At 33.6% G+C, this 12,944-nt stretch overlaps 1 protein-coding gene across 1 annotated transcript; it reads right to left on the bottom strand.

The window, feature by feature from the left end:
• Positions 1 to 6,270: 6,270 nt before the first annotated feature.
• Positions 6,271 to 8,157, bottom strand: LOC132314053 (secreted RxLR effector protein 161-like). Its single transcript, XM_059812969.1, has 2 exons — positions 7,778 to 8,157; positions 6,271 to 6,310 (listed from the first exon to the last, which is right to left on the bottom strand). Exons 1-2 carry the CDS (start codon positions 8,155 to 8,157, stop codon positions 6,271 to 6,273), a joined length of 420 nt encoding a protein of 139 aa, XP_059668952.1.
• Between the last annotated feature and the right edge of the window lie 4,787 nt (positions 8,158 to 12,944).

The raw sequence follows: 12,944 nt of genomic DNA, 5'->3' as shown, positions 1-12,944 counted from the left end.
TTACACAAACACATTACAGAGTAAGGCACACAGGCCAGCATTAGAGCAAAGGAATTACAAAATGCAGGAAAAAATAAGAAAAAAAAATGGTGAAGATCTTAATCTGGAACCAAACTAGGTTAGGTGCACTTCTTCTCTCCTGCAAAAAAGAAACGAAGTTAACTAACAAGCTGTAGCTCTTGAGCCCACTAACCTATACTCATCACACCTGAGTAGAAAGTAACATGCAAAACACACGTAGCGTAGTCATGCACCTAGACCTACCAGGGAACGTCATTAGGTCCAGTTCTCCATCCAATGCGATATACGCACCCTAACCGTGATCAGGAGACTCAAGCTCGTATCACATCACCATAAATATATATTTAAATCCTTCTGAATACAGAAAAGTAAAGCAACCATCCGTTATGTCATTCAACTATTTAAGTTGATAGGACATGCATCAATGTAGGAATTAACTATTTTAGTTAATCCATTCCGTATATATGAAGGGGTAGGATTTAACTTTTTGATTTAATCCATCCCTGATATGTCACCGTCCCATACCGGTACATACAATGCAAACAATCCACAAGTGATGCATATTCATTAGAAACATCAAGTATATCCAGAGTCTGACATAATAGAAATCAGATATAAGCAAGATTCTGTTATGCATACAATACATGATTAAAATCACGAAACATCCGTTTAAATTGCTAATGTAATGATAAACAATTTAAACTATCCATTCCCTATATAATTGAACAGACCAGAAATTATATTAGTTCGGCAATTAATATCCATAACATGATATAATGATTTTCAGAATTTTAAACTGACCACACTATCATAGAATTCCCAACCGATGCACCTATACTAGTTCATTTATTTTGTTAAACTGAAGACTAGTATTTAAATCCTCCTCCATCCTTGTGGACATGCAAATTAATAATTAAATCACATGGCATCTATTTAATCCCCAATTATAATCCGGAATATGATAGAATGATATACAGATATATAAACTGAGCACCTACACTCAGATTCCATAACCACACTCTTAAAAGTCCGTTTACTTTGCTAAAACAACTACTAGCATTAAACCTTCCATATTCCGAAACGACATGCAAATTATTACGTAAAATTTCATGAAGTCTATTAATACAGTATAAACCAACTTCCTGGGCAACAATCTACTATAAATCTTGGGATCCATACAGGACCTTCATTTGAATGCTCCATTGAGTATAATTCTTCCTATTGAATCTTGGAAGTTGGGGTTGCAACATATTGTTGTTAGAAGCCATTGATCTTGAACCTTGCTCTGATACCCACTATGATGGGACAAAAGCTAGAACAATGGAGCTTTCAAGAGACTGAACTTGATTTATTGACCACAAAACACAAAACAAATGAAGGAAAATGTATACTACAACTTGAAGGCTTTGATTTCAGTATATTTTGCTTGATTTTAAAAGAGAAACAAGTCTCTATTTATAAGCTACACCCTTGGTACGAATTTACTAATATTCATCTCCCTTTTCATGGTTCATCTCCCCAGATATGATTCATCTCCCTTAACATGATTATCTCCGTAAAACAACCATTATTGTAAATCCAAAAGTCACACAAGAAAATACATTAACCATAATCAACTATGCATGTATGTAGGACCACACATGTATGTAGGAAAACAAAAGAATCTAGCTTAACATTCTAAAAAGAAATTAGGAGATGAGTGTCAATTTAGTTTGAGAAAAAACTAAAAGCAAAGTATTTAAATCTCAGATTATCCTTTCCTAAAAGCATCTCCAACCGTTGTGCATATATTTTTGTGTAAATCTGATCTGTCAGAGTAAATTTATATAAAAATTTTGTACTATTTATTTTTACCTCCAACGGTTGTTTTATACCCTTTGTGTAAAAAAAATATCCTCCAATAACAACCAACCACGTGTCATACCCAAAACCCTACATAATTTTTACAAACCTATTTGATTCACTTTACTTTTTCGCCATTAAACCTCAAGTCCCAATCCTCCTTAATTAGGAAAAAAATAATAATTTCCTCCTATATTTCACTTTCCCATCCCGCCAATAGCAAACCTTTCCCGCCACCACCAGAATTCTAATTTAATAATAAATAAAAAAATAAGATTCAAGTATGTAGAAACTACCAAAAAGATGTAACAACAATTGCGATTGAATTGACTAATCGCCAAAAAAGGAAAAAAAAAAAAATAATAATTTGTATAACTGTATTAAACAACAATTATATAAAAACTTGATTAAAATATATATCTAATATTTGGCTAGTACATATTTATCTCATTAGAATAGAATGTAAAATGATAAAAAATCTAAAAAAACCTAAGAATCTATGGCGATGATTGCAGAAGATAAGATTAAACGAAAATGATGAATCAAACTATTTTTATTAAAAAAGAAAAATAAAAGATGGTCGAGTAATTCTTACCTTGCCGCCAGTTACAGATTCTTCTCTATGACGCTCTAGAAAAGTAGGAAACAAAGACGCGTAAAGGACTGAGAGAGAAGAAAGAGAGCCGCGAGTGGGAAAGGGGGAGGAGAGAGAAAATATGTTTACATGGTTGTGTAAAAGGGTGGTATAAACTACACAACCTTTTTACACATTAGTTATGTGACAGTGTATCTTAACATACTATTGGAGATGAAAAAAAAATTTATAAATCATATATAACAATGTATATTTTACACAAAATAATTTTTTAAAAGACCGCTCGGGATGCTCTAAGAAACTACATTTATATGACTGTAAAGAGTTAAATTTTAACCAACCTTAGTAGTGTGCACAGTTGCGCAGTTATCGGAACTCCAATCACTGTTGTCTCTCTAGCCTTATATGTTGCATGCTCACTGTTCCGGATCCAATAATCATTTTCTTAATTGTGGTAGATTGATTCCAATCCTAGAATTCCTTAATTAATTCCTTCATTTATGTACGACCATAGATTGATTGGTTGTTCTTTCCATACAAAGCTAATTGTAATTAGATTGATTGACTGTTCCAGCTTCCTTACAAGACTAATCGTAACTTGTATATATTATTAAGTCGTTCCTTCCGTACAAGACTGATTGTAACTTAAATATATTATTAAGTCATTGTTCTAATGAATCATACTGAATAAATTGTTCATTTCGTTGTCTTAATACACAAAATTTGTTACTAAAGAATGAAAAATTATTTCCTAACTTACCAACAAAAATAACCTCCTACGTTCATCTCTACTCAACAAACTAAAACAGTAGCCATTAATTATTTATTCCACTACAACAGTTTTCAGTAATTAAGTGTTTGAATCCAAATAATGATTAATTCCTCTATAACAGTTTGCAGCAATTAATTGTTAGAATCCAAAATCACCACCCCAACGATAAAATTTCATATAACAAACTTGGACATATGTTACAATCCCTATTCAAACTCATTTCAATACGAGTACTAACGGTCTTCAAAAATAACAACTAAAATTCATTCAATTTGCAGGATCAATGGTTGGCGAATCCCATTTAACTAGAAGCCCTATTATCATTAGCACCAAGTTCGTTAAACTTGGTGCACTATCAATTTACTCCAATATCCCAATTCCCAAATATAAACTTACTTTTCTTTTGAGCAATGATAATGTAATTTAGTTTTGTGATTTTAATGTATTGACAATTTTCTTTTATAATACAAATTCATATATCTCTTACACCAGACGTATAATCATATGAATTGCATTTTTATGAATATGACATTTTTTGTATAGTAGTCATAAAGAAGCAACTCACTAGCATAAGAAATTTGCATAGTTCCATCATCTCATTTTGACTTGATTATAATACCCTTGTGGACCAGGTTTAGAGTTGAGTAGCATTTAGCATTTAATTTCTTTTAGAGAAAATTAGATTTTAGTAGCTAAATTTAAACAGAATTGCCTAAAATGACCACACAGTTAAGAAAAGATAGATAGTGATCAAAGTTTTAAATTTAAATTCTGTTAAAATTTATTACATAAATATCATTCTTATAATAAATCATTTAAACAAATGTAAATAAATAATCCTCTTTGTTTGAATAGAAAACATTTTCTGAAAAGAAAAAATTGTTTTATCTTCTATTGTCCTCTAAAATCCTTCCGAGGATTTGGCAACATATGAATTTTGGGGAAAATACCTGGGAATAAAGTAGTGCACAAGGCTAAAGTGTACAGTGGTTGTGGTGATGTGTTTTTTTTTTAAGTAAACTTTCCAGTCTAAAGACAGCAATCAACCCAACATTTATCAAATTTTCTTGAAAAATATATATGTTTTAAACAAAGAATATTTCCATGGGAAAAGGTTATCCCAGAACAAAATTATTTTGACTTTATTTTACATCAATAAGTACATGGAATGAGGATAAGGACAGGGAATGAGAATGCCGTGATACTTATTGAGGACAATAATAACATGTCCATGACAAAAATCGAAGTTGTTCAAGGGTTTGACGAGATTGAGGAATGGGAGAGAATGAGAGAGGTCAATTTTTTTAAAAGAAAACAATGATTTTACAAATTATCCTTCAAAAGTCACTCATTGGCATTTAAGTTTTTAATTTGGTGCATATTTAATTATTTTTTTTTATTGACTTTGTGGTCGCTTTGAAGCAATTTTAGCGATTTGGTGACTAAGATCTAATTTTTTCTTTTGTTATATGGACGCTCTACTATGGGGTTCAAGCATCTCATTTAATTTCTTATAGTTATAATGATGAAGTGTACATGATTTGCGCAATAAAGTGGAACACTCTAGGAAATTTAGTAAACTTTCTAGATTGTGTCCAATAATTACCCTTAAAAGAAAAAACAACATAAAGAAATTCGTTTGTCAACACCAGGGTTATTTGTGAAAGTAAGTTTAAACACAGGTTATTAGTTGATTTTAATTGTGATTAACTCCTTCAATAACCTATATAAGATTATTAGATCAACTTATCTAATTTTCATGATTAATTAAATTACTTAAGCAATATGATCAATGAAGCATCTACAATCACAAATATAAATACTTAAAAGTAAAGCAAGTAGAGTTAGAGAGTTTGCACTAGGATTTTTAGTGAGGAAATCCCAATTGGTAACATAGACCAACTGTTTGCGTGGGAAAAACCTCATGGATTGTGTAGTCCAAAGTAAACCGATCCACTATGTTTGAAACAAAGTACAATGGACTTTGACTCAAACTCACACCCTATCGTTTTACCAAACACAATTACTGACAATCTTTTGGGTTTGCGACATCCTGTCCAACGACACTTAACCTCAGGCTTACTTTTGATCTCTATAGAAGGATTGCTGGTAAATCAAACAACACTCCTCGAATGCTTTGACCTTTTCAAAGTGTGATAGCTTCACCTCTGTTCTTTAAGATCTGAATTTGATGTAGAAGAATTAAATCCTGTTTTTTGGAATCTCTAAATCTTCAATTAAGCTACAATTTTGATATGATAGAAAACAACACTACTAAATCACTAATGAATATATGTGTGTGCTCTCAAAAATACATTCAGAAAAATCAGATTTGATTTTCTGAAAAATATCTCTCTAAAAGCTTTCTCAAAATATTGAATTGATGTTCCTCAAAGCCATCCCTCAATAATAAATGAAAGAGGAATTATGTATAAGTTTAGAAGACCTAAGCATACTTGTAAACCAAGTACAATTCGTGTGTAGCTTTTAAAAGAAAGTCTAGACTAAAAAGGAATCCAAACGGAATAGGAAACTGAAGTTACCTAACATGTCTGCAAGCCTTGAACCGGTATAAGATGTGGCTACTAGTTCAAGAAGGACAGTGAATAATCCGACGTACTTTGGCTACTGGTTTAGAAACTCCAGTGACAAATTCCTTTTACTCAGTAGTTGGCTACCGGTACAAGGAAAGTGGTACCGGTCCCCAATAGACAAAAGTGATCATGTTGTTTCATTCAACCTTCTAAATCTTCCTAAGTGTTCTCACTCACTTATATACCTTTCCAAAGCATTATTCTCAACATTCCAGATGAACACTTGAACTTCTTTAAATCCACATCCGATCTTCAATCTTAAAATTTTGAACCGAAAAATTACAACTCGATCGAACTTGTTTTGACAACGAAATTAGCCAATACAAAATATATATCTCACAATCTCCCCCTTTGGCAATTTCATGACAAAACCCTAAAAACAATATGTAATCTACCGAAGCAGAAAAAACAAATTACAATGATTGGAAACGGAACCTTTTGTGAACTCATGAAGTTTCAACACTTGTAGCATCTTCAACCTTTAACCTGCACATTAGCGCAACAAAACTACCTGTGAAGCTTAATCAAGAAAGTAAACACAAACATAAAATAGCAATTAAAGCTAATAATACCTGAATATCAATGCAATGCAAATGTAATGATCACTTGTTCTCCCCTTTAATGCAAAAATATCTCCCCCGCCCCCCCCCTCCCCCTTGAATGAGGAGTCTCTCCCCCTGAATGATAATACTCTCAAATCTCTCCCCCATTTTGTCACAAATTAAAAAGGGTTTAAAGGAAGAAATATTCTAGAAGAAGGAAGCAACCAACTGTATAGAACTTGTAAATTGAATCCAATGAGAAAATAGACTCCACAAGACTATACATATCAACACAAATAACTAAGATCAATTCAATGATGTTCCACAAACTTAATAAGTGTAGTAAAATCACTTAGTAAAATCACTACCAAGTTCCAGAAACATATGATCTGTCAACTATTTATATTTTAGATAAAAAATCAATGATATCATATATCCTTAGAAATCAAACAATCCCTTTTTTTAATTTCTTTCATTGTGCTCCATTTTTCTTTTTACACATTGGAGGCTTTCACACTTATGGGCAGCCAGCGCTTTCCCTTATTCCCATTTGCTCCGAGTCATGGTAGTTTCGGATAAATCCCAAAGGTAGCCTTTTCCACCTCTTACATTTTTTTTTTTTCTTTCAAAACAACAATTATTTTTTATTCTTTTTCAACACTTTTTCATTCCAAGCTGTTTTTCATTATTTTTCAATTTTTTTTTTTTTTTTCAATTCACTCTTTGGGTCTAAAACATATATATCAATTTTAAATTCCAAGACAATGATTAAGCATATCAACATCATCTTTGACCAAAACAATGACATCAAACAAAAGTAAATGTACTATCAATGATCTATTTATTATACGAACTAAGTAAGCAAAACCAATTTTATCAATTCATAGCCATAGTATGTTTTACACATATAATCCATATGTCATAAAACTCCTTGTGTTCAACATATTCAATCAATATGGGTTGATTAACTTCCCAAAAACTTAATCTAGACACTCGAGATATGTTTTAAGATCCTTTCTAGATTATGTCTTTGCAATGCATCTAATCAAGACAAGAAATGCCTATAGATTTCCTAAGGTGAGAAAAATTAAGAGCCTCTAATGGCTTAGTGAGAATATTAGTCAAATTCTGATCAATATGCACTTTTTCTAAAGACACAATATTTTGTTCAACAAGTTTCCTAAGAAAATGATGTTGAATATCAATATGCTTAGTCTTAGAATGCAAAACTGGATTATTTGGAATATTAATTGTACTAGTATTATCACAAAAGATAGCAATAGTACCTTAATCAACTCCATAGTCCAGAAGCATCTGTTTCATCCAAAACAATTGTGTGCAACAACTTCCAACAACAATGTATTCATATTCACAAGATGATAAAGATATGCAATTTTGCTTCTTGCTATACCATGAAACAAGATTAGTACCAACATAGAAACCACCACCTGAAGTACTCTTTCTATCATCCTTGTTACCAGCACAATCAACATCAGTATAGCCTTTAATCTCAGAGTTAAATTCAGAAGAATAACGCAATTCATAATTCAATGTACTATTGACATAACGAATAATGCACTTAACTGTAAGAACGTGTTGTTCTCTAGGATCAGCTTGATACCTAGCACAAACACCTACACTAAATGAAATATTTGGCCTATTTGTTGCTAAATACAACAAGCTACCAATTATATTCCTATACAAGAAAGGATCAACCTTGTTAGGATCAGAGTCTCTATCTAACTTGGATGAAGTACTAATAGGAGTTTGCACATGCTTTGAATCTTTCATACCAAATTTCTTGACTAGCTCATTTGTATATTTTGATTGAGATATATGAAAATCCCATCATCAAGTTGTTTCACTTGGATACCTAGAAAGAAATTTAGTTCACAAACCATGCTCATTTCAATAGTATTACGCATATTTCTAGCAAAATCATGAACAAGATTATCACAAGTAGCACAAAAAACAATATCATCCACATAGATTTAAAAAACAAGAAATTCTTTTCCTTTCCTGAAAATACACAATGTTTTATCCGCTCCTCCTCTTCAGAAACCCTTGTGCATTATATAAGAAGTTAACTTCTCATACCATACTCTAGGTGCTTGCTTTAAACCATAAATAGTCTTTTTAAGATAAAAAAATATAATCAGGATTATGTGGATCAATAAAACCTCTAGGTTGTGTTATATAAACTTTTTCCTGCAAAATACTATTGAGAAAATCACTTTTTACATCCATTTGAAACAATTTGACTTTAGAAGTGATGAATGACCAACTATTTGCGTGGGAAAAACTTCGTGGACTGTGCAGTCCAAAATAAACTGATCCACTATGTTTGAAATAAAGTACAATGGACTTTGACTTAGGCTCACACCTTATCGTTCTACCAAACATAAATTGTTGATAATCTTCTGGCTTTGTGACATCTCATCCAATAGCACTTGACTTTAGGCTTACTATTGATCTCTGTAAAAGGATTGGTGGTAGATCAAACAACACTCCTTGAATGCTTTGACCCTTTCAAAGTGTGATCGCTTCACCTCTATTCTTCAAGATCATAATTTGATGTAGAAGAATTAAATCATGCTTTTTATAATCTTTGAATCTTCAATTAAGCTCCAATTTCGATGAGACAGAGAACAACATTACTAAATCACTCATGAATATATGTGTGTGCTTTTAAAAATACATTTAGAAAAATTAGATTTGATTTTCTAAAAAATATTTATCTAAAAGCTTTCTCAAAATATTGAATTGATGTTCCTCAAAGCCATCCCTCAATAATGAATGAAAGAGGCATTATATAGAAGTTTAAAATACCTAAGCATGTGAGATGTAAATTCTGTAATTGGCAAATTTTGGTGTCAAAACAAGTTTGATCGATTTGTAATTTCAAGTTACCATATCAGGATTGAAATCAACTGCGGAATTGGAAGGTTGTTCAAAGATACTATACTGAGATCATTAAGAAAGGAAAAAATAACACTTTAGGAACAAATCTAAAAAGGTTAGGATACATTCCATACTTGTATATTTTCAGATCTTACCAAAATAGCATTTTCAAACCTTCAGAGCTTTTGGATTCAAGTCTGGCAAACTTGAACTGGTTCAAGCTTTTGGATCTGGTTCAAGATCTTCAACGTTGTTTCGAAATTCCACTACCATTCTTGAACCGGTTAATCCTTTCTTGAACCAGTTCAAGGGTCTTCTACAGTTTAGGTAACTTTTGAATACTATCCTCATTTCTTTCCTAGTTCGTTTACAATTATACCAAAAGTCCTTTGCACGAAATCTACTTTATTTTTGAAGGATTAGGTCTTTGAAAATTGTATATATAATATTCAACTAGGTTTAGTACGGCTTTTGCATTACAACTTCAAATTTTTTAAAAGCATTATAGTTATATTTTATAGAGATCAAGACTAAAATTGAGGTCAAGTGCTGTTAGACAGGATGTCGCAAACCCAGAGGCTTGTTAGTGATTAGCATTTGGTAGAATGATAGGGTTTGAGCCTGATCAGTCAAAGTCCATTGTACTTTATTTCAAACATAGTAAATCGGTTTACTTTGGATAACATAGTCCACGAGATTTTTCCCGCGCAAATAGTTGGTCTATTTTACTGATAAGCGCCGAATATTGCATATTCAAGCGCCCTTATTTGCATTAGTTAAGTCCATTAGTTGATTATACTGTATAGATTAGCTTTAATTGCATACTTTTGTCTATTTTCAGGTTAGTTCCCCAAAGAGAGTTAAAAGTGACACTTTAATGAGTTTTTGAAGATAAAAGTACGCCGTTGCCGGGGACCTTCGTTGTGGCCAAGCCAGTGTTTCATCGAGCTCGTGGTTATCCCTACTAAAAGCACTGAGAGCAATGATCATGTCATCAGGCTGTGTTGAATGCAGGTCAAGAAGTGTTTCTGGGCCAAAGTTCAAGCAACCGTGTGTGATGACCCTGTTTTTAGGCCAGCGTGTCCTGTGATGAACCGTAAGGATGATCCGATAACGGATCCGAATGCGGAAGCAAAAACAGAAAAGGACTCTAAGAAGTCAAAGTGACCTTCCATGAGGTTGTGAAACTCAACAAGAACTGATGCGGAAGCAAAAGATCGAAAATATAACAAATAAGCCCCCAGGGGCAAAATAGTCATTTCTGAAAACTATAGATTCGGGTGCCACCGAGCAAACCACTGGAAGGATAACGAAAAACTAATCAAGATGGACTCAAGAATCGCATGATTCGGAGTCTGAACGAAGGAGAAACGGTATGACGAAGAAATATGAGCAGTTAAAGCAAAAAGGGTAAACTGGTAATTATCTAGGAAGAACCGGGTGCAACCGAGCACACCGTTAGAAAGACAGCAAAAAATTAGTCAAGTTCAAAAAAAAATTCACTTGAATCAGAGTCCGGACGAAGGAGAAAAGCCCAAAAGAAGAATTGACGTCGCGGCGGCCCGACGAGGGGCCATGGCGCCCATGCGCGAGCCCACCGGCGTGCATGCTGGCGCCCAAAGACATGGCTGGTGGCAGCCCTTGGCTGCTGCTTCATTTTTTTTTTTTATCTGCCCAGAACTGAGGCTTGAAACGGAGGTCAAGACGAGTTTTTCTGAAAAACACGAAGAAGAAACCCACCCTAAAATCAGGTTTTCTACCCGTTAAAGCGGACGGAATCGAAAAAAAATCACTGTGAAATCCCCAAAATGCCCCTAGATCAGAACTGAACAAGAGGGTCATAAAGCTGCTAAATGAAAACTGGAAGCTGAAACTTCACGAGGGATTTACGGTACCAAGACGACATTTTTTGGAAAAACATGAAGAAGAAACCCCCCCTAAAATCATGTTTTCTATTCAACCATGTCAAAATAAGAAAATAAAACTGATGTGAAAGGTCCATAATGCCCCTAGATCAGAATATGCAAAAAAAATGCGAAATGAATTCACAAGAGGCTCAAAACACAAACGATAAGGTTTTGCCCGAAAACGACCATGCACGCAAACGTAACTTACCTATTTGGACACGCTACAATGGTCCACAACTTAAAAATACCACCGATACAAAATCCGACCCCCCAACGGGCAAAAAGGCAAAAATGGAACTTGGAATGAAAACTCGGAATCCAAAAATACAAAATGGGATCAAATGACCGTTTGGCCCTTGGCCACACTTCAAACATGATTAATAAGACCCTATAAAAGAATGAAAATGGAATTCCCACACCCGATGCAACCATGGTGAAGCAATGACTTGCGATTTTTCAAGGTTTTCATAATATTTCATGAAGTTAAAAAGTTGTATAGAATACAATACACATGTCATTGGCCTCCGGCCTCATCTCATACATGTCAAATACATTGAAAGGAGTGCACTTATGTACACATTACATATATGGAATCAAATATACATATTTTGACATATAAGTCTACAAAATAACATTTCATGCTAACATTTGCATGAAATGGAAACTTGAAAGCTACACGATATCCAAGGAATGCTAGGCTTCACAAACCAAGTCTTCGTACCTGAAATATATCCCAGTATCGTAGGGGTGAGTAACATAAAGCTACTCGTAGGAGATGAGCATGCATCGACCTAGCATTTTACAAATTTATCACCTTAAGGTGAAACATGTTAAAGGGGCTCATGCCACCTAACGTCTATGTCCAAGTGAGACTCGGGGAGCATCCTAAGCTACCTTAGAGTCTAAGAAACAAGAATCATGATATACATACGTGTGTGAAACGAATCATGGTTGGGATAATCCAAAGAACACGACAAGAAGAATGCTTGAGCATAGATTAACATGAATTGCATTTTCAATACAATTGAACTAGGTCTAGAGTAATCCATACAACATGACAAAAGCATATTTGAATACAAGTTAACAAGAATCACATTATCCATGCAATTCAACAACAAAAGAGCATGTTATACAATGCAACAAGGTTTAAGTTCTCAAAGCCATCAACTTAGAATCTAAAGCACAAAATAACAGTAGTGGTTCATGCCACCTAACGTCTATATTATAAATGAATTAATAGGATCAATCCTAAGCTTTATTAGAACGTCAAAATATGATTTTTCAATATCGATGCAATTTAACCAACATTGGAACTGCCAATACAACGCATAAAGCATAATTTCGTAAAGTTAACATCCTGTAACTTAAAATGGAACGACAAATAAGAAACAACAAGTTACAACATCATCTAGTTATCAACTTGAAAATGAAATGCGAAATCAAACAAGGTGGATACTCGGACGTCACGCCGGATTAGACCGACAACATAGTTACTTTAGGGTTACTAGCCCATGGGTAACCTCCCTATGTGCGCACTAGACTATATATAGAGGGACTATCCCCCGTACTAGAACTACGTCCTAGCCATAGCCAAACAACGACAACCCCAAGTTTCCAAAATCAACAAGTTGTGCAACAACGCATATATCAACAAGAATATGCAAGATAATCAACTATCTACCAAGCACAACCAAAATTGGAAACCTATACAATGCATGCTCTAAGTCCACAACTAATATGATGTGATGAATGTCGAATCTTCAGTGTGCG

This window comes from Cornus florida, unplaced genomic scaffold, assembly GCF_030987335.1.
Source record: "Cornus florida cultivar Cherokee Brave unplaced genomic scaffold, ASM3098733v1 CherokeeBrave_3.0.0_Hap2_Chr06, whole genome shotgun sequence".
NCBI classification, from domain to species: domain Eukaryota; kingdom Viridiplantae; phylum Streptophyta; class Magnoliopsida; order Cornales; family Cornaceae; genus Cornus; species Cornus florida.
This window is presented reverse-complemented; position numbering and strand designations above follow the sequence as displayed.

Bases quoted from the DNA above. Each gene is read 5' to 3' on its own strand.
- LOC132314053 (XM_059812969.1), bottom strand. From the start codon at position 8,157: ATGAAAGATTCAAAGCATGTGCAAACTCCTATTAGTACTTCATCCAAG. The intron at 6,311-7,777 runs GTATAGCAAGAA...GCTAATGTGCAG, and splicing joins GGTACTAATCTTGTTTCATG to GTTAAAGGTTGAAGATGCTA.